Source organism: Cavia porcellus, unplaced genomic scaffold, assembly GCF_034190915.1.
Source record: "Cavia porcellus strain 051 isolate PalLab524CR breed Dunkin Hartley unplaced genomic scaffold, mCavPor4.1 scaffold_5, whole genome shotgun sequence".
In the NCBI taxonomy this organism is placed as follows: domain Eukaryota; kingdom Metazoa; phylum Chordata; class Mammalia; order Rodentia; family Caviidae; genus Cavia; species Cavia porcellus.
The window spans coordinates 7,208,409-7,229,357 of record NW_026947488.1 but is presented as its reverse complement, the minus strand read 5'-3'; the positions used below and the strand labels follow the sequence as shown (position 1 = coordinate 7,229,357).

Genomic DNA, 20,949 nt, shown 5'->3' with positions numbered 1-20,949 from the left:
AGTCCAGGCTGGCCTAGAACTTGGGACAGTCCTCCTGCCCCAGCCCCGGGTGCCAAGGTGACAGGCCTGTGCTACCATTCCTGGCTGTAGTGTTTACTTTAAAAAGGTAACTGTGGTGAGTAAGTGGCTAGTAATGGGCATCTTTAAAGGTGAACCTGGAATATGTAGTCTGACAGTTTAAAATATCACTGCTGTGTAGCATTGATGTGAATTTAATCAGCAGGAAGCATTTCTTTAGTGACCAAAAGAGGTTTTTCCCAGCACTTTCGTTTAAAACAATAAAAGCAGTGATGCTTGTTACTGTGTTACGTACTGAGAACCTAGCGCTTATCGTAGAGGGCAAGGAAGTGGGCTCTGTCTTGTGCTTCCCTGAATCACCGCGGCCACAGCCCTAGTAATCAATTCCACGCCTGTCACTTTTGCCGTCCCTGGCTCCGGGCACTGTCTGGAGCTCCGGGAACACAGTCAGTCTCCCTGGACTATTGGAGCTCGTCACGTTTGTGGGGCTGACTCTGAATTCCAAGTGTCAGGCCTCCTGGTCACACCATGCGTGTCCCTAGGACAGGCTCAGACTTTTTCAAGTGACGCGAAGAGGAAAACTTGGCTGTCTGATCTCCTCTCGGCCACAGGCAACTCGGCATGTTGTTTTCACTCTTAGCACAGAATGCGGACTGAGGATGGGGGCTCCGGGGGAAGAGAGAGTCCCCCCAGATTTACTAGGTTTACTAATACTCTAAGCCAGAGGGAGCGGCAACGAGGAAGCCCGTTTCCTTGAGAGATCGCACATACCTGCCCAGGTCTGCCCCTTCTCCGTGCAGCCGAGCCCCGCTCCACTCGGGCTGTGGTGTCCAGCAGGTGCTGCCGCCGCGCCTGCCTCCTCCCAATTGCTTCCCTCGCAGTGGGGCCGTGGTAGAGTTGCCTGGCAGGCTGCGTTGCCTTCCTGTCCCTGGAGAGTGTGATTCTTGTTGATGGTGACATGCAGGAGGAAAAACAGCTGCTGCTGTGGCCTCCGAGCCTGCCTGCAGCCCTGGATCCCATGGAAAGCGCGCAAGGAGGCGCGGCACCGGGCGTCCGTCGGGGCTGTGCTCAAGTCCCATTTCTCCTAAGAGCGTGCGGGAGAACCCACGCGTCTCGGCCTGGCCCCCAGCGCCTGGTCGGGATGCAGCAGAGCCCAGCATCTGTCCCTACCAGCTGCACCCCTGAGGGGCTCTCCTCCCTCTCCGCCCACCCAGGGGCGTCTTCTAACCAGCGTCCCCTCTGGGTTTCAGCTCCTCTCAGGCGCAGCATCTTGCCAGGTTCTCCAGGAGTGTGTCTGTTAAGAAAAGTGAAGCCACGGATCGGGGCCTGGCCTCAAAAATAAAAAGCTATAGAGCTAAGGAATATAAATCATACGTCATGAGGGACTGGGGTGTGGCCCAGTGGCACAGCACTTGCCTGTCATGTACTGGGCCCTGGATTCAATCTCCAGTATTGACCCAAAAGAAAAACCAAATCATCGCCCATGGAGATTTGGTGTGTTCCTGGCCCCACCGAGGCACAGTGACCAAGCCCCGGGCCACTCTTGCAGGGTGAAGTCCGAGCTCTATCTGAGTGGGTGGGGCGTGTCCTGCTTCCGGAGTCTGTTGGGATCCCGCGAGTCGCGGTCCCTGGATTAACCGTCTCCGGGACTGTTTCCACTCACTGTGTTGTTCTGGTCAGAGGTTCCCACACTCGGGTCCACAGCACGTACCCCTGTAAGGACAGCTGCTGGGGAGGGAGCCTCCATCCCATGTGCTTAGCTGATAGAAACGTTGAGGCCGAGTCCTCTCCTCCCCCTTGGTGCTTCCCTGGCAGCTTTTTTAAGTACTTTAAAAAAAAAAAAAAAAGAATTAGCATCTAATAGGGCTGGAGATTTAGCTCAGTGTCATAAGTGCCTGCCTGGCAAGCGCAAGGTGGTGAGTTCCATCTCTGGTACCAGAAAAAAAAAAGAGCAAGTGTACTTTTAATGTATGATAATCATTTTCTACATAGTTAAACTAAAATAACTGTGCTCAACCTTTTTATGAACACTGTGATTTATTTAACTTTTCTTCATTTCTTGGCAGTAACTATCTAAGCTTTCAGTGACCAGCGATGAAGGAAACAGATTTTAGGGTGAACACACAGGCAGTAGGGTAATGCAGTGCGCCTGGGTAGGGCACTGGTGGGGTGCAGTGGGTCCCAGAGAGCACAGCCCCCTGCACCTGAACTCTCTGGGCCGGCGTCAGTCAGCACAGATGATGGCAGTGCAGAGTGTCACGTGCCCAGTCCACAGGGGACGCTTCTAATGGGGTCCAGGAGCCGAGGCCCCGAGTTGTTACTGGGACTTTTGGCTTTAGAGAAAGAGCAAATTGGCTCAGTTTTTAATCTGAGAGGCCCTGGCACTTTGGGACAGTTCAGCTCTAGCGGTACATCAGCTCCAGCTGGTTACACCCCAAAAGTGTGTGTAGGCAAGGATGTGTGACCCCTGACCCTAGGAAAGAGGGCAGCAGGAGTCCCAGAGGAGGGCAGGGGCGGTGTGCTCGGAGCTGACGCTGTCTCTGCCTGCAGCCCCTGCCTGCAGCAGGGTTACCTACGGGGGAGCCACAGTGTGGGCCCCTGGGCCTTCCCACCCCAAGTGGTTCCTGCACACAACTTTTCGTCCCCTCTCCAAGGAAAAGACCTCTCCCCGGGGTTGGCAGCGAGGGCTGCTTCACCCAGACCTCGGGGCACGGGCTGCCCTCCTCCCTCAGCCTGGGCCCCAGGAGTCAGGCCCCACGGGATGTCCCTCCTGACACACCCCTCGGGGCACCGCTCTGCAGTACCGATTTCGGCCCTGTAGGCCAAGGAGCCTTCCGTCATAAACACAGCACAGTAGCCCTAAAGGTCTTTGCCTGAGCTGCCCCTGACCTGCACGTTCACTTTGGGAGAGAACCCGGTGAGTAAGCCAGCGGGCAGGAGCAGCACAGCCCACTGGCAGGTGTCAATCTTCTTCTGTTGGAGGCGCCAGAGAAACTGGCAGCTCTAAGAAACCGCTCTTTGGGGCCGGAGGTTTAGCTCGGCGGCGTAAATGTCTGTTTGGCAAATGCCAGGTCGTGAGTTCAATCCCTGTACCAAAAAAGAAAAAGAAAAGAAAGCGCTCTTCAGCGTGGCTTTTAGTTCGTTAAAGGATGTGCTGTGGCCAGGGGACCTTTTAAAGTTGCGGTTCCACTTACCTAACGAAGCTTCCTGGGGGTGACCGAGTGCCTGCCTGCCGTGCTGCAGAGGCAGGTCTGATTAGTAGTGCTCCCAATTTGGTGGTACTGGAGGGTGATCCCAGGTCCCAGCCCTGAGCTGGATCCTCGGCCCTAAGTGGTGGAGGCTGGCCTCTGCTTGTGATCCTCCTGCCTCAGCCTCCCAAGTGGCTGGTCACTGTACCAGGCTCACAACAGACTTTGCTTTTAGCATGTTTTCAGATATCTGTGACTGTAGTATTTAATTAAAATGTTTTTACAGCTATCAGTTCAACATTACGAGGCTAGTTCATTCAGTAGCAGCTTTTAAAAACCAAGATGCGTGGCAGTGGCACAAGGACAGGTGCAGCAGGTGCAAGCGGTAGAATGAACGGAGAGGCCGGAAATGCGTCTCAGGCGGGGCGGCTGGTCTCCTGAGCAGGCACCTCGGGCAAGGAGAGCCCCCCGGCAGCGTTGCCTGTCCGCACACCGAGGGCTGGATTGGGCCTCCACCTTACATCATGCACAGAAACAAGTGTGGACGCACAGACCTGGACACGCGCGCTGGAGCTATGGACTCCCAGGAGTGAGTCTCCAAGGTCTTGGGCTGGGCGACTGCAGATGTGGCGGCAGCATAGAGGTCGGAGAGGAAGGTGGTATGTCGGGTATCGTGAGCATCAGACACTTGTGCTGCAGAAGATGTCATCAGAATGTGAACGGGCAGTCACAGAAGGGAAAGGCCACTATGAGTCACAGGTCCTGGGAGGAGCTCACCAAGGTCGGAAAGCTGTGCTCTCCCCTGGGTAGGCTGAACCCCATCTCCAGCACGCGGCTCCGCGGCCAGGCCTTGGGAAGTGATGGGAGGTGGGGGCGCGCCCTGTGTGGAGAGGGGCCCGTGCCTCTTCTACCCTGTGTGGACCCGCAGAGACCTCTGTCTGCGAGGACTGGGCCCCGCCGGTCCCCAGGCCCACTGGCACCATGGCCGTGGGTTTTTCAGCCTTCAGGAGTGCAAGCAGTGAATTTTAGTTGCTCATAAATTATCCAGTACGGTATTCATTACAGCAGTGAGATAGAAGCTCGCGTCCAGAATGTATAATAAAGAGCTCTTTATTAAAGCCTGACATTAAAGAAACAACACAAGAGCTTGCAAAGGATTTATGTAGAGTTTCTCCAGAGAGGATACACCGATTGGCCCAGGAAAACACCCATCAGGGCACCACTCCTACCCACTGCTAGGGGAGGCATTTCCTCTGCAGCCCCCCGAAGTCTGCCTGTCCTCTGGCGCGTTGTCCAGGGTGGTCAGAGAGTGCAGTGCCCAGCGGCATGCAAGCTGCTAGGGATAGCTGTTCCTTCCGGGCTCTGAAGGCGTGTGGCTGTGATGCGTGCTGCTGCGGGTGGCGAGCCCTGAAGGCTTCACTGACCGTGCTCCACCCCTGTGTGCGGCCCCACCTGGGGGAAATAAGGGGACAGGCAAGCCTGCAGGACGCACAGCGGTGGGGAGCTGCGGCTCAGGGCCAGCCCCGCTTCTGGCTAGGACGTTGCTTCTGGCTCCGACGTTGGGTGGAAGCGCAGCGCTCTGAAACGCGCACCGCTGACTTCACACCCTGGGCTGTGAGCCCCGCGGTAGGCTGTGACTTAGGCTCTCAGGCCCCCGACAGGGCACTGCAGGTAGGAGGCACTAGTTAAAACCTGGACGGTGCTCCCAAAGCTTGGAAAGCCACAGAGACAGGCGAGGGGGGCGGGAGAGTTGGGTAGATCCAAGTGCTGACGGTGTCGCCCCTCTCCCCTGTCTGTTTTGGGTACCCTTACCAGCTCGGTGAGGGCGCAGAGCCCACGGGGACTGAGGCCCGGCTCCTGATGAGGGGACAGGGGGACTGAGGGCCTTCCCTGCCTCTGCCGGGCACCGGGTGGGGGAGAGCTCTAGACTGCATCGCTGCTGGGAGGCCGCGCTGGCTTCTCTGGTTCCCCATGTGCAGGATGCCAGGGCAGTACTTCCAGGTGCTCCTGTGCGGCGGGGTGATTGCTACAGGCCAGTGAAGCTGCCTTTCTGTCCCGCACGCCGAGTTGCATGCTTGGCGAGAGCCGGGCTGTGCGAGCTGGTCAGCGCCCTGTGCTCCGGCCTCCTGCTGTGCTGTCCCATCACTGCTGCTCTCCCGTTTCCCGTCTTCCAGGGAGGCGCGGGCCCAGTGTGAGCTCCACCCTGCGACACCTTGAGCACTCCCACAGCGATTTGAGCAGCCAAGTGACCAGGAGCTGCGTGTCCTGCCCCGAGCGCTGGCCCTTTGGGAGGCGTGGCTGGGCGGGTGTGCGGGGGTTGACTGACCTGCGTTGTGTGTGCTGGATGGTTCCTCTCGGCCCCTGGCGTGTCCTTTTGTGTGTTGACTTTGTCATGCTTCGTGGTAAACAGTGCCACTGTGTGGCTCGTGCCTTTTTCTTGCTTTCCATGACAGGGCTGGTCCGCCCAGCAAGTGGGTCTCCTCGCTGTTCTTTTACAGCACTGTCTCGCTCTGACGTGCTCAGGGTTTCTCAGCCTCAGCAAGGGTGGTGCTGGGGCCTCCAGCAGGTACCACCAGGTGCAGAATTGTTGGCAGGCGGCAGGCAGTGTGGCCGGGAGCAGAGCTGCCCGCAGCTGCGGACGGCTGCTCTGGGCTCGGGCTCTTTATAGCTGACGAATCCGAGGCCAGTGCGCACAGTCACAAGCTCCATGTGAGTCACAAGCCTCAGCCCAGCCGTAGGAGTGGGCCCTGCACCCCACCCCCGTCACTTGCTCCTCCTCCTGCCCCAGCCCTGCTGCACAGGGTCCCAGGGGCAGGCGCTGCAGAGTGTGGGCAACACTGTGCCAGGGCACCAGACCACTCAGGCTGAGGGGCAGAGGTGGCAGAACAAGCTCACGGGTTGGGGCTGCAGGCCCAGCAGGGCTTCCCGAGAGCGCGAGCTCCTTTCCTGGGCAGAACTTAGTGGGATTGGTAGGCTCTAGGCTGCGGTTGTTCTCTGGCTTAGGTCCCCCCCAACCCTACCCTGGCAGGGTGGAGTAGGAGACACAGGCTGCAGAGTCTGGAAGAATCCACCTCGCTCTTCCTCGTGCCCTGATTCCCTTCGGGGGCCCGGAGCGAACGCAGCCCAGTGCAGAGGGCGGCCCGGCGGTGCCCAGGGCTTTGCTGGGCGCGGTTACTTACCCTCAGCTGAGCACATATAGAATGCACAGAAGGGAAGCGGCTGCTCACAAACCACGCTGTGCTGAGCCTGAGTCCTGAGTGTCCACCACCTCGGTTAGGAGGGGGTAGGAGCCCTTCCTGAATCGGGGGGCTGGCATGGCCAGCAGGCCCTGCAGGGCGGCACCCTTGGGCACGAGGCTGGCACCTTCCTGGCCACATGGGCTTCCCAAACCAAGACTTTGACCCCAGAGCTGGCCAAGCTGTGATGCCAGGGGTGATAGCGGGGTCTCGGTGGCTGCCCTCCCCGGGTGACAGACTCTGGCACTCTCTGCCCTCCAGTGCGGCGCCACCTTCCAAGAGGAGGACATCGTCGTGCTAAATGGCACCAAGGAGGACGTGGAGGTGCTGAGGAAGCGGATGGATGAGAGGCGGCTGAGGGCCAAGCAAGAGAAGGTAACGGAGCGGGGCCTCGTTGACAGCCGGCTCTGCAGGCAGTGAGGCGGAGGGACAGTGCCTGCCCGAACGCGGGTGCAGGAAGGGGGCAGCATAGAGCCCGGTGCACCCTGGGGCTGCGACCACGCCGTTGCTATCACTGACTTCAAAAGAAACAAGGACAGTGGAAAGTCACCGTTACCCCGGTCACCGCATGTCAGTGTGAACAGGGGTACCCTGCAGTCGAGCCGTGGGAGCCCACACTTCTTCCCCAGAGCAGGGGTGCAGCTCTTAGAAGGGCAGGCCTGGGCAGCTGCCCCGCAGGAGTGCAGCTGCTGCACCTTCCTGAGCCCTGCTCACTGGCTCAGCAGTCCCATGACAGGAGCCTGGCTGAGCTGCTGGGCTGCAGCACTCAAGGCTGGGGTGTAGCCCGGGGAGGAGCGCCGGCTTAGTGTTCTGAAGTCCTGGGTTTGAGCCTCAGTGTCACAGAAAAAGCTGTCGATTCTGGGTCCCCCAGGACGTTTTATGATTTCATAATTTGTTAAGTAGGAGCAGATGTCAGCTGGGTAGTGCAGACCTCTTGTGAGTGGTGGTGTGTTTTTTTTAGTAGAATAGACTTAGGTTAAATGGCAAAAAATTTAATGTGATCAGAACTAAAGCACACAAATGCTGTGAGAACTCAGTGTCAGTGCCCTGAAGAGATAAACTTTTGAGGGGGAAATGGCCTTAAAATGTCTGCATCTGAAGTCCAGAATGGTGGCACAGCCTATAAACCCAGCACTCAGGAGGCTGAGGCAGGAGGATCTTTGGGAGTTTGAGACCAGCCTGGGCTACAAAGTGAGCTCAAGGCCTGCCTGAACTACATGGCGAGACCCTGTCTCAAAAACACACACAAAAAGTCTGTAGCCACTAGTTTTCTAGGACAGAATGATGCAGTAGTGTAGGTTTTTTCCAGAGGTTGGTGGGGGATTTTATTTTTGGTTTTGATTTTGAGACAGGGTCTTGAAGCTGACTTTAAACTCGCTATGATCCTCCTGCCTCAGCCTCCCAAGTGCTGGGATTACAGATGTACACTACCACACCCGGCACCTTTTCAGAGCATTGTATTTTGCTCTGTTTCCTTAGTCACAGAAGAATTTGTGGGACCCATATTACCTTTGAATAATACATAATCGGTGGTGGTTAGATTTAAAACAGCTGCTGATTGAGCCCATGGTAACATTGCTGTTAGGCCTGGACTCAGAGTTGCCAAGAAGAGTCCGATCAATGGCTCTTCCTCCTTTACTTAAGTACAGAGTGATGCGTGCAGAGTTGGGTCCGGATTTTGTGATCAAGCGCAGCTACTCAGTGCTACTCATGCTAATACGGCGTTACAGTGTGAGAGGCTGTGGAGTCATCGTCACGTGTTCATTCAGGGTTAAAGGCAGTGTAAGTGTGCTTAAGTTCTCAGTTGATCTTCTAAATTAGTCTGATACCAAGATCAGAACAGAAAAGGACAAAGCCAGAGCTGTCTGTGACCAAGGACCTCTCCCAAGGGGTCCGTTGGCTCCCTATCGCTGCCCTTGAGTAGTTTTAGAAGCACGCACACAAAAGGGAGGAATGGTGTTTAAAAGGAAGCCCCTAGAGGCATAGGTTTCCTAACCATCTTATTAGAGTGAATTTCTGTGTCTCGGGCTTCGTGCCAAGTTGTCCAAAGCCCAGTGGAGCTCACCTGCCCCTCTGCAAGACACCCACAGGAGCACCCGCAGCCCTCCTAGATACTGCTGCCAGGATACAAAATATTTCCCAAATACACCCGCCGCTGGGAGCTGGGAGCAAGCTGGTGTTTTCCACAGAACCCAGTGCTAAGTGGAGGGCTTGCGGTTGTTGTCTCCGATGTTTGTGTGTGACCTCCATAGATTTCGTATGCATGCATGGTTACATGCATGAAGGGAGCGGTCCTGTGGGTCACATTGCACAAGTGTTACTTACAAGCTCAAGGCCAGAGCGGACAGAGGTCCTGTTAGCTTTCTCAGGGACCCAGCCCTTCAAGTGTCTGCGCCCAGGTCAGCAGTGCCCCCTTCAGATACTTCAGAGAATAACACTTCATGGTAATTTAAATGATCATTGGCCTGGTGGTGGCTTCTGCACTCAAATTGTGCAGACACAGCTGTGTAACTTTCGAGTGGCTGATGCATTTTCACCTTCTTCCTGACCAAAATGACTGTTACAGAAAACAAAACTGTAGTGCCTAAAAATCTAACAAGACTCAGCCATATTTTAGGAGGGTGACTCAAATGTGTTCTTTAGAATGAGTCTCAGGCCTTTAGTTAGGTAAGTAAGTATCAAAGCAGCTTGACAGGTCCGAGGTCCGAGGAGGGTGAGACTCACCACCCTTCCGCAGCCCGCAGCCCGACTCCCACAGCCAGCAGAGTTGAGCTTTTCGCCGGGCTGCTGCACAGTGGTGTTGGTCGCGGCTAACACTGACTTCTGTCAGCCAGGCGGCTCGCTGAGGTGGGAAGGGTGCGAGCTGGGGGTGCAGACACAGAAGGCGGAGGGGCCTGCAGATGAGCCTGCAGGGGGGCAGCACGGGCCAACCGCCCCAGCAGCTGCTTGCTTCTTCCAGAAAACAAAGAAGCCCAAGGCGGCTGAGGCACTTTCGAAAGTGGATGGCAGTGAAGGTGAGAGCGGGAGGAGGCGGGCTGGGGCCGCACCCCCCAGAGTCCTGCCGCACCCCCCCAGAGCCCTGCCGCACCCCCCCAGAGCCCTGCCGCACCCCCCAGAGCCCTGCCGCACCCCCCCAGAGCCCTGGTTTGCCTTGGCCGCTGCAATGCTGTCTTGTGTTCCGCAGACCTGCCGGGGCCGTCCAGGGTCAAGAGCGGCAAGGCCGAGGACGCAGGGCTGGAGCCCCGAGAGAAGAAAGGCGCCCCGGCTCCCCGCGGTGCAGGTGGGTCTCCTGCAGGGTGGGAAGCCCACTCCCCATGCAGGCCTGGGACAGTGCCCTACAGCCCCTGGAGTAGTGAGCAGGGTCACCAGCCGGACCCACGCCCGGGTGCAGATGAGTGGCGCGGGGTGCAGCGTCCATCCCTAGGCCCGCGGGGAGACGTGCTCAGGGTGACAGGTGTCCAGCTTTGTGTTTCCCAGCAGCAGCAGCCAGCGGCACTTCTTCCGGGAAGGCGGGGAAGGCCCCGGGCGGGCCCCTGAAGAGGTCCATCGCGGACAGCGAGGAGTCCGAAACCTACAAGTCGCTGTTCACCACGCACAGCTCTGCCAAGCGCTCCAAAGAAGAGTCAGCGCACTGGGTCACCCACACGTCCTACTGCTTCTGAGCCTCCCGCTGTTATAAAGTCCTCCTGCCTGGCTCCGCGCCCCTGTGATCACTCGGGGGGAGCTGTTGGGGGGGGGCAGCTTGTGGCCACGGGGCAGGCCGTGCTTTCTGCTCAAGGTGAGGAAAGACCCTAGGCCGAGCCTTCAGGCTAAAGTCAGGTGGACTTGCTGCCAGCAGTCATCTCAGGAGGCCAGAGAAGCAACCTTAGAGAGGAGCTTCGGACAGCAGCCCCTGGGGGACGTCTGGCTGCCCAGCCCTGGGAGCAGCTAGGGCTGCTGTCCACGCCTGGGGGAGGGTCTGCTCCTATTCTGGATGTAGAGAGTAGCTAAGCACCCGATAATGTGATGCAAAATAAAGCCGGCTGTCTTTTCCTTCACCCTGGCACCTTCTTCCTCTCCCTGCACAAGCCGTTCTACTAAGAAAGCAGCAGACCTGCTGTGAGCGAGGGAATGGTGCACACCTGTCATCCCAGCACTTGGGAGGCTGAGGCAGGAGGATTGCTGTGCTTGGGGCCAGGCTGGGCTACCTAGTGAGACCCTGTCTCAAAATTGCAGCATTGCAGAGACGGTGACAGCAAGGATTCCATGAAGTCAGGGATTCCACCTCTCTCCTCATCAGAAGGATGGAGCGTGGGACCCGCACCCTGTGTGTTGTTAATGCATGGCAGCCCCCCAGCATCTCAACCTCCCCGAGGCCGCTAGGGAGGTACAAGGGTGTCCTCCTGGTGACTGGGACAGCGTTGTTGGTCATTCCTGCCAGGGAGGCCCTGAGGACCTTTCCAGGATGAGCCGGAAGTGGCCGCCTGATGCCCCTCACCAGTGTTCTGGGCAGCCCCATCATTCCTGAGGGGTTTTATTTGGCTAAATTGTTAGCGTAACCCTACTGTGTTTTCATTCCAAAGGGAGATCTCCTTTTCATCAGACACTGCTGGTCACGGTTTTTGCCATCACATTTTTATTTTGATGACTATTTTGCTAATTTTTTATTTTCCTTATTTTAACAGATCAGTTTTGCACTGATTTGGGGGTGGTTTTGGTTTTGGATTTTGGTTAAGACAGGGTCTCACTGTGTAGCCCAGACCAGCCTCAAACACCTGGGGACCGCGACCATCCTGCTTCAGCCTGGAATGCGGGCCATGCTTCGCTGACCAATCTGAACACATCCAATTCTCCCCACAGACCGGATCAGTGTCCCCAGCCTCGAAGCACAAGGGCTCCACTCCCAGCCTCTGGGTCTGCAGAGCCCTGTGTGCCTCTGCGGCCTCCCAGACCGGTGCCCACGGGGTCTTCCGGGAAGGGCAGGACTGTTTTCAGCCTCTGCTGGGTAGCAGAGGCGTCGCCCTGTGATCGAGCACTGTGCTGCTGCTTGTGCAGGCTGTACCGGGTCTGGACAAGGCGGTGGCTGGTGGAGGCTCAGGGCTGGCCTGGCTCTCAGCTGCCCTCAGCAGGGATCTGTAGCCTTGGTTCATGGGATTTTCAGCTTCGCACCTAAGTTTGATAGTGGCTGTCACCCTTCCCTGGTGGGTGCCAGGACCCCAGATCCACCAGTTCCAACAGCCACACCTGCAGCCCTGTGTCTGACCCACCCACCCGTGCCCAGGTGCATCAGTGGAAGCTGGGGGGACATGCCCCATCTCCCAAGGGCCAGGCCTCGGTGGCATCAGGGGCCCAGAAGAAGTGGGGCAGAGGGCGAAGGTCCCCAGGATAGCGAGTATCACTGTCCACTGCCCTGGGTTTCCAAGCGAGTATCCCTCCATGCAGGATGTGGCCCCGGACCTTCCCGGTGCTCCCTGCCTCCCCCGTTAGGTCCCCCCAGAACCTCTTTATTGCTGCCCAAAGCCCCAAGCAAGTAGAGGCACAGTGACACGAGCATCACTGAACTGTCTGTAGGAGGCCACTGCCCCGGGCCCAGGAGACAGGGATGAACCCTGTGCCCAGAGGTCTGGTTCTGTGATTTCTGGAGCGGCCTTTTCACACTCTTTGAAATCCAGGTTAATCCCCGATTTGAGGCTCAGCAGTTTGCACAGGGTGTGTCTGCACGCGGGGGCCTTGGAGGCCCCTGGCTGTCACCTCCAGGTCTCAGTCCCAACCCACCTCCCTCTCCAAGGTCCTCCTGGAGCCTAACTGGGGGCAGCCTCTGGTGCTGTTTGCTTAGGCTCTGCCTTGTCACTGTGGACTTTCACGAGCCGCACTGGGGCTAAATCCTCACCCTCTTAAAATTCCTGGGCACAAAACCCCCCATCCTCTTACCTTGGTAGAGGTGCTCCTCAGCCAGCTTCTCTGGATACCCCTGAGGACAGCCAGCCACTGTGGTGAGGTCGGAGACCTGAGGATAGACGGGGAAGCCCCGTGCTTCCAGGACATCTGTGTCTTCAAAGGGAGCTCACACTGAAGTTTTTAAACAAAGTCCCCAACACGTTGATGGTGGTGGGTCACGATTTGGGGGGTCGGTGCAGGCTTTGCAGAATAACTGTGGGCCTCAAGTTGGTGGCAGTAGCTGGTGCTGTCTGGAAAGACGCAGCCTCACGGGATCCCCTGCCTCCTGTCCCCCACCCTGGGAGGGAGAAGGAGCTGGCAGCCAGCCTGGCCCCCTCTTCCCGCCTGATTGCCTGCTGGGCATCGCTCGCCTGCCCTCAGGGCCAGCCCACTCCGAGGCGTCACAATGGCCACGGCCACCCGGGCAGGGCTCTATGACATCACCAGCGGCTGGAGCCCGGCGGGGGACAGAGCCACCATGCACGCTCACTGCTCACCATGCGGGTGCTGAGTGGGCTGCTCTTGCTGACTCTGTGCCTGGCCCACGGGGAGGCCTTTGTGTTCTCCTCGAGGGAGAAAGCCAAGGAGCCGCTGGAGAAGGTGCCCTGCGGGGCGCACTCCCGCGTCAGGCCCAACCTGCCGGCGCATGCACAGGGCTGGCTGGCCAGCAAATGGCTCGGGCTGCTCTTCATCATCACGCTGTACGTGGTCCTCAAGTTCCGGCTCCACAGCGCCAAGGCCAAGGCCAAGGTGAGGGCCCTCTCCGTTTCTGGTGCTGGGGTTTAAATTTAGTGCCTTCACCTGAAGAAATACAAGCCTGGGGCTGGGGGTTTAGCTCAGCAGCACCAGCACCTGCCTGGCCAGCGCGGGTTGTGAGTTCAGTCCCTGCTACCAAAGAAAACAGAAACACTAAGGCTTCAGAGCACAGGCCCCAGGACAGGATGCTGAGTTCACATCCTGCCTGCCAGGTCAATGTCTAAACAGGGAAGATCGGGGCACACTGTTCATGGGGCCATGTGGCTGTCCCTGGTCTGTAAAATCTCACTGGTTGCATAAAGATTACTGAGTGTCACAGAAATTTTATATATGTCTCCAAAATTAAAAAAAGCGGGGGTTGGGTGTGCTGGGGATTTAGCTCAGCAGCATAAGTGCCTGCCTTGCAAGTGTGCGATTGTGAGTTCGATCCCTGGTACCTAGACAAAAAATAAAAAAGCCCTGTGCCGGAGAGACAGCGGTGCAAGGAGGCATTGTGGGCCAGCAGCTCTGCAGCTCTTAGGGTGGAAGGGAAGGGGAGAGACGGCGCTGTCCTCAGAGCTCGGACTTGGTGACGCTGGCCAGAGTGACACTGGCACACTTGGCCTCTGAAGGGCCATGCTGTAAATCCAGCCTGCGTGGTGGGTCTGATGGCTTGTGTGGCGAGTCTGATAGCCAGTGTGGTGGGTCTGATGGCCTCCTGGTGGGTCTGATGGCCAGTGTGGCGGGTCTGATGGCCCACGTGGTGGGTCTGATGGTCTGCATGGTGACCACTCTGCTCCACAGCCAGGGTGCCAGTGTCACAAGGGAGTGCAGCTGTGTCCCAGTAAAACTTGACGTGGACCAGGTTTGGCCAGTTTGCCAGTCTGGGGACAGAAGCAGTGATAAGAGCTTTGGGGGACCCCTCTATCTCCCCGCCTTGCTCACCTGAGTGTCTCAGCAGGAGCAGAGCCCCACCGCCCTCCGGATCGCTCCGTCACGCTCTCCAATTAGGAAGAACCAGCATGACTGCCCGGGCAAGGACTACACGTTCCTGACCCTGACCCACCTGGAGAAGGACCTGGTGCAGTTCCTGTCCAAAGTGCGGGAGCTCAAGGCAGCCGTGATCACTGGCAGTAACCTCCGGCTGTTCAGCTCGGACTTCCCTGCGGACTCGCAGAGCTGTGTTACGATATATGAAGTGTGGGGGTCGACTGCTGAGTGAAGGGGTGGGTGTCGGCGTGGGAGAGAGGCTGGGCGCTGGCAGGCAGCACCCAGACGAATAAAGCTATTCTGAAGGACGAGTCCAGCACCAGGTCTCTCCCTGCCCCTGCACAGCAGAGGGATGAGCCAAGCCCGAGGCACGGCGCAGGCACCCGTGGATCTGTCCCGCCTCACCTGTGTTCAGAGCTGAGGGGAAAGGGGGCTGATGGTGGCCAGGGGCAGTGACAGTCCAGACCGTGATGTGATGGTGTGGCAGGGCTGTGGAACCTGGAGGAGAGATGCACGTAAACACTGCTGGTTTCTCCTGTTCAGCATCTGATTTGTGCAGCATAGGGAACAGATTCCTAGTCGTGACAAAGGACAGCTTTACAAAACAATGCGCCAGGCGTGGTGGTGCAGGCCTGCAATCCAGGCACCGGGGAGAGAGGCAGATCCAGGAGGAGCACTGAGTTCCAGGCCAGCCTGGGCTACATAGTGGGCTCTGTCTTAAAACTAGCCAGGCAAGAGGGCACAAGCCATCATCCCAGCACTCAGGAGGCTGAGGCAGGAGGACTGCTGTGAGTTGGAGGCCAGCCTGGGCTACACAGCAAGCCCCTGTCTCAATAAATAAATGAAATTTTAAAAATGAAGAGATAGGGAAAAGTGTTCTTGCCACCAGAAAAGTGGCTTTATTTATCCCATCCTATGAATTCCACTTAATAACTGTTTCTTTTAGGCAACTGGCTCATGTCTACAGCTGGACTAAGAAAACAGCCTCGCACTTTGTGTCTAGGGATTTGGGATGGAGATGAGCTATGCAGGGATTCCCAGATTATTCAGTGAGCTCTCCTGGCTTGTTAGGGCGGCTGCATATACTACTAATGCACTTAGGGGCGTGAAACTGCACCCCGAGTGTCCGCAGGTGTCCGGAGCTCTGCCTGCTGCTTCCCAGCTCATTCCTGGGGTTCGAGCTAAGGCAAGATGGAAGCTGCCTGTCTCGTCTCCACACTTTATGTCTAAGAGAAGGTCTCACTAGGTAGCCCAGGCTGCACTCCAGCTCACAGCAGTCCTCCTGCCTCAGCCTCCCTAAGGCTGGGATTACAGGTGTGTGCGTCACCCTGCCTGGCTGAATGGAGATTTTTTAAATGGGTACGTGTGTGCCTGTGTGTGTGCACATGTGTGTACAAATTTGTGATCTGAGTACAGGTGCAGTGTCCAGTGTTTTTCCATTTTACCAGTAGACACTGAGGCCGATGCTTGGCAAACATCAGCTCATGGACAGAATCCGACCCATTTGTCCATATGGTATGGCCAGTGAATTAATGGTGATTTTTAAGTGACTGAAAAAAAATAAATAAAAGAGGCTTGAAATTCAAAGTTCAGTGTCCATGGCACACCCCTGCCCTGTGGCTCCTCTGGGCCACTGCACCGGGGGTGAACAAATGGGTCAGAAACCAGGGTGGCGTCCAGGCACCGCTGGGCCTTCACGGGAAGCTCACTGGTGACCCTCCAGGTGCTCCTGCCACTGCAGCCTTGCCTGGAGCTGGAAGTGACAGCAGCACAGGACGAGCTGCCCCCTGGCGGCCCTGAGGACTGAGCCACAGCCTGGGAGACACCGTGTCCTAAGGCAGAGCCCGTAGCATGCTCGGCAGGAGGGGAGAGGGGAGAGGGCCCTGTCAGCGCCCTAAGGGACATCAGGCCCAGGTCACCACCTGCCACCCGGAGGACACTGCAGACAGGCGTGGCCATGGACCCCATCCTCAGCTCTTGGGGAGACACCGCACCGGAGGGGCCACAGTCATTGAAACCTCGGGATCCTCAGCGTGGTGACAGGCCAGCACCAGCTATAGACAGGAAACCTGAGTGCTCCTAGGCGACGCGATTAAGGACCTTCTAGCCCACACACCTGTCATCCCAGCACTCAGGAAGCCAAGGCAGGAGGACCACCGCAAGTTCCAGGCCAGCCTGGGCTACACAGTGAGCCCAAGGCCAGCCTGTACTGCACAGCGAGACCCTGTCTCAGACAAAACTAAGGCCAGCCTGAGGGTATCACGCGTGGAGCTGAGCCCTCCTCGTTTCCCGCCCACCACAGAGATGACTCCAAATGCGTTTGCCAGGTGCGGAGGACCCTGTGGACTCCCATTTCCTGCAGCCTCTGAGGCTACCTGGGGCTCACTGCTGCCCCAGGTCCTTTGCACTGGGCTTAGCTTTCCATGCAGTGTCACAGTTCAGACTCGGAGCTGCTGTGTGGGTCTGTCGGGCCCTGGGTGCCACCTCCCTTTCCCTAACCTGCTCTTTGTCCCTGGGTCCCACAGACAGGGGCAGTGAGGCTGGGATGTGTCAGATGGAGCAAATGTTGATTTCCTTCCTTCCTCAGGGGTGGCCGGCAGGGGGCAGGCTGAGCCCATCATAGGGCTCCAGGCCACACCTCGGAGCTGTTTCCTGCAGGGGCAGCTCCGGGCCATGGCGCTTGCCTGGGGAGCATGCGCCAAGGCTGAGGAGGCGGGTAAGGTGGGTGTGGTGGGTGATGCGTGTATGGTGTGAGCAGTGAGGTCTGCAAGTGGGTGGGTGCTTAACCCTGCATGACCAGGAAAGGCGTCTAGGGAATGGGCGGCCAAGCACCTGGGAGCAGCACGTGCAAAGGCCCTGAGGACGCAGGAGTGATTAGAGACAGCTTCGCAGACACTGGAGGCCTCAAGGTCTCTGCCCCTTCCTGGGGACAAAAGAGTGCCAAGGGGCTTATATCACATCCCTGGGGGCCCAGGAGTGTGCAAATCTAGACGAGGCTCACCCGAAACCCCAGGGACCGGGAAGGCTGAGGCAGGAGGATCCCAAGCAGGAGAGCCCAGCAATTTAGCCGAGATCCTTGACTTCAAAGAGCAAACAGCATTGGAAAGGGCCAGGGATGGATCTCAGCGCCCCTGGGCTCCACCCCCACATTGAGGCCCTGCCGTGCTGTCCAGGACGCACCCGGCCCAGTTCCAGGGAGGACCAGAAGTGGGGGTGGGGGGCAGAGGCGTCGTGTGCCCGCCCAAGGACACAAGAAAGCTAAACTGGAGATGCCTTCCAAAGTGGTGTGGGGGACTGGAGAGCAGACCAGAGAGGGAGCTGCACGCTGCTTCCCAGGCTGGGGCCTGGGAGGGGTCAGGACCCTGCACAACCCAGGTGCAGTTGGAACAGTAGAGGCTAAGTTTCTAGGCTGTGTGTTTTGCTGTCCTTGGTGTTTTGTTTTTTTTTTTTAAGCCACAATAATAATTGGAAAAGCAAACCTGTTTCTTGTCTGCACCAGGCATACAGCTAGCGGGATCAGGGTTGGGGCCAGTCAGGACCCTACACTGCCACAGCGATGGGGCAGTGGCTCGGGGTGGGGTGGGCAGGGCTTGTTGCTAAAGAGAAAGGAAGCCACGTTTGGTGGCACACTTCTGTAATCCCAGCACTCAGGAGGCCGAGGCAGGAGGGTCGTTGCGAGTTTGAGACCAACCTGGACTACAGAGTGAGCTGAAGCCCAGCCTGAACTGCGTAGCGAGACAAAATCATAATAAATAATAGTAAAAGGGAAGGAAAAGCTGTCCTTGGTGGCTGAGGGCACACACCTGTCAACAAGCACTCTAGGAAGCTGAGTCAGGAGGATCAAAAGTTCAAGGCTGCCCGGGCAACTTAGTGACCCAGCAAGATCAAAATTAAAACAATGTTTAAAGGCTGGGTCCCTGGCTCAGTGCAGTGCAAAGGCCCTGGTTCCACCCCAGTGCCGTGAAGAAGGGGAAAGCAGGGGTGTGGCAGGTGGGAGCAAAGGCCAGCGGCCAGCCAGGGGCCAGCGGGGTCAGAGCCTGCTCCCTCGTGGCTCAAGGGGCCTCGGGAGTGAGCAGTAGGGCCGGAGGTGGATCAGCGGTGGATGTGTCACCGCTGACTCCTGGCTGTTTGTGGGAGACTTGCCGTGAGATTTTCCCCTGCTGGGCCACCGCCCAGACCTCCAGGGTCACTGCCCTGCCACACACATAGCCGGTCCCCTCGCCCAGGGCACAGCTGCTGTCTGCCTGGGCCTTTGGTGAAAGAAAGATCATCACCATTGTTTGCCTGATACTTTCCAGAGATTAAACTCACTCTTGTAAAGAAGAAAAGGGAGGTCTGTGAGCTGTCAAAGAGAATTTTATTTAAGAACCGTACTTAGAAGATCAGCCAGGCGTGCTGGTGCACACCTGTAATCCCAGCACTTTGGAGGCTGAGGCAGGAGGATTGCTGTGAGTTTGAGACCAGCCTGGGCTATCCAGTGAGCTCTAGGCCAATGGAACTACATTGAGAGACTCTGTCTCAGACAAACACACATGGAGGAAACCCAGTGAGAGCTGACATCAGCAAGTGCTCCAAGAGCTGGACACGGGGCGTCTCCTGGCCACCACTCTGCGGGTGGCTCCGGATCCTCCTGCCTGTGCTATACTGGGCCGAGGGCCCCAGAAGCTGCAGCCCCATCTCAGAGGGGCCACGTGGCACACAGGGGCCCTCTCCTCAGGGGCCCCTCGGGTCAGGAGTGTGGGTGGACGGGTCCACTTCGCTGGCTGTGTGTTCCTCCTAAGGTGATCAACGCGGGTGCCCGATTTGCAAGTGTCCTGGCCGCTTCGCTGTGAGGGCAAAAGCCCAGAGCCAGCACTGTCCTTTGACAGGGGGTCAGCTGAGTGAACTGTTTCTCCAGGAGCTGCAGGAGAAGAGCAGAGACCCTGAGGGTCCTCTACCCTTCACAGTGAGACGGTCTGCAGATCTGTTCTTGAGCACAGGCAGCTGGGGTGGATCCGGGTGCCACATGCGTCCTGCAGGGGCAGGCAGGGGTGGCGCAGGGGTGGAGCTGAGCCCGGCCTGTGTGCAGGGCCCCATGTCCACCCCTAGCCCCGGGGAGGAAGTGATGGAGGAAAACTACACAAATATGCACACTCTGCACATGTGTGTTCCATGTGTCTGTGTGAGCCTTGTGAGCACATGCAGAGTCACGGAAGGGGAGCCAGAAAATGGAAAGGTTAGTTGACTTCGGTCACAGGGAAGTGAAGGGGATGTTCTATTTTGGTTCTTTGAGACAGGCCTGGCTGTGGAGGCTGGGCTGGCCCTGAACTCCTGGATTGTCCTGCCTCAGCCTCCCAAGGGCCACTCACGGCAGGGAGCAGTCTTGGGACGCACACAGAGAAGTAATTGCAAAAGTACAGGCAGGCTGACACCTCGAGCCTCCTGAGACCTGAGAAAGGCACCAGAGGTGGCTCAGGACCACACACGGAGGCCAGCATGCAGGTGCACGAGTGGGGCCAGCAACTCGGTCCCCAAGCAATGCCACCTGTGACCAACATCACGCACCTGTACCCACTCGCTCAAGAAGCTAATGGCATCCAGCAGTGTCCGCAGCAAGTGTTTGAAAGGAGACGGGGACAGGCAGGAGAGGGCGCTGACCTCCCCGTGAAACCCCCAGGGCTGGGCCCCAAATCCCGAGGACCGGCTTGGTCGCTGTCCTGGTCCCCGCCCCACAGAGACCTGTGCCAACCCAGACTCCCGCTGCTTTCCCGGGGAAGGGCTCCTGCAGCCGGGGACCCCGTGGGAAGACCATCCTCACCAGTGAGCGAGCTGTGGAGACGCAGTCACAGGGTGGGGTGGCGGGTCCCCTGCTGGCCCTAAGGCCCGACAGAGCCCAGCAGCAGAGCACAGAGCCCCCATCTCTTCCCGTCTGGGGCCCTCAGATTTGGTTGAAGCCCTGGAGCTCTGTCCCCAGGTCCCTGCAGGATTGTCCTAAGCCATTTGCCCCATCCTGGGGGACTTCCAGAGAGGAGTTCCCCAGCGGCTTGCTGTCTGGTGCTGGCCACTTATGAACCAAGTGGCAGTGGCTCTCCGGCTGATGCTGTGGAGAAATCACCAAGTCTCTCGTCCTTCTTCAGATTGGTGACGGTCACACACCCCTGCTGCTGGGGACTGGAACCCAAGGCCATCTCACTGAGCTCCATCCCCAGTCTTGTACTTTTTTAGTATGTATATGCATGCGTGTGTGTGCGCATGTGTGTGCATGTGTGCGTGCGCGTGCATACGTGAGACACAGTCTTAAGTTGCTAATTTGCCCAGCCTGGCAAACGATCCTCCTGCCTCAGCTTTCCGGAGTGCTGGGGTGCAGGGGGCGCCATCGGGCCTGGCTTGATGCTTGTTTATTACAGCGCCAAGTGAGCTCCAGTGTGAGATGAAATAAAACTGCCAAGCCAGGAGATCATGAGAAGCGCCTCTCAGTCCCGCCTTGGCGGCGTCCCCAGTGGGTATCCGGGTACCCTTTGTCTCTGGAGGACAAAGTGTCTGCACCCCCACCGCGTGCCCGCTTGTCAGGCCGCCGGGAGCCGGGTTACGTGCTTTCTTGGCGACCTTAGTCCAGCGGAACCCACAGCACCCAGCCTGCAGTTTCGTTGCCGCAGGGGCTGTGACCAGCTGTGCTCTAATTGCGACATTCTTGGGTAAAGGCCTCTCCTGGTCGGGGCAGAAACCCCGGCTCCTCCAGCGTTTTGGGAGTGGGCTTTACTTTTGCACTGATTTCCCCCGATAATGAACGGGTACAAGAAGATCTCCGGCCCATTGCGATGTTATCTTGTGTGCGAGTCCTGGCTTCAACTTTGACAAGCATTACACTCAGGGGGCGGAATGCGCTT

General features: G+C 57.8%; 2 protein-coding genes across 5 annotated transcripts in view; both read left to right on the top strand.

Annotated features, from left to right (window-relative positions):
* Rtf2 (replication termination factor 2) overlaps nucleotides 1–10,479 on the top strand; it is a 34,417-nt gene extending 23,938 nt beyond the window's left edge. Inside the window, exons 6-9 of one of the 3 annotated variants that reach the window (XM_005000839.4) lie at nucleotides 6,704–6,817; nucleotides 9,402–9,456; nucleotides 9,627–9,722; nucleotides 9,923–10,479. In XM_005000839.4, the coding sequence (XP_005000896.1) occupies nucleotides 6,704–6,817; nucleotides 9,402–9,456; nucleotides 9,627–9,722; nucleotides 9,923–10,104 (447 nt within the window). In that variant the 3' untranslated portion in view covers nucleotides 10,105–10,479. Of the gene's footprint in view, nucleotides 1–6,703; nucleotides 6,818–9,401; nucleotides 9,457–9,626; nucleotides 9,723–9,904 lie in introns of all 3 variants that reach the window. The other 2 variants (XM_013145645.3, XM_013145643.3) reach the window with 2 other exon arrangements.
* Nucleotides 10,480–12,856: 2,377 nt separating this feature from the next.
* Nucleotides 12,857–15,670, top strand: LOC100720115 (protein FAM209). Of its 2 annotated transcripts, none has more exons than XM_003463629.5 (2): nucleotides 12,857–13,108; nucleotides 14,055–15,670. In XM_003463629.5, exons 1-2 carry the CDS (start codon nucleotides 12,857–12,859, stop codon nucleotides 14,313–14,315), a joined length of 513 nt encoding a protein of 170 aa, XP_003463677.2. In that variant the 3' UTR covers nucleotides 14,316–15,670. The 2 variants fall into 2 exon arrangements, with proteins under 2 accessions (XP_003463677.2, XP_063104194.1); XM_063248124.1 differs by having other exon boundaries at nucleotides 14,052–15,670.
* The last annotated feature ends 5,279 nt before the right edge of the window (nucleotides 15,671–20,949 follow it).

Bases quoted from the DNA above. Each gene is read 5' to 3' on its own strand.
- LOC100720115 (XM_063248124.1), top strand. From the start codon at position 12,857: ATGCGGGTGCTGAGTGGGCTGCTCTTGCTGACTCTGTGCCTGGCCCAC. The intron at 13,109-14,051 runs GTGAGGGCCCTC...TGAGTGTCTCAG, and splicing joins GCGCCAAGGCCAAGGCCAAG to CAGGAGCAGAGCCCCACCGC.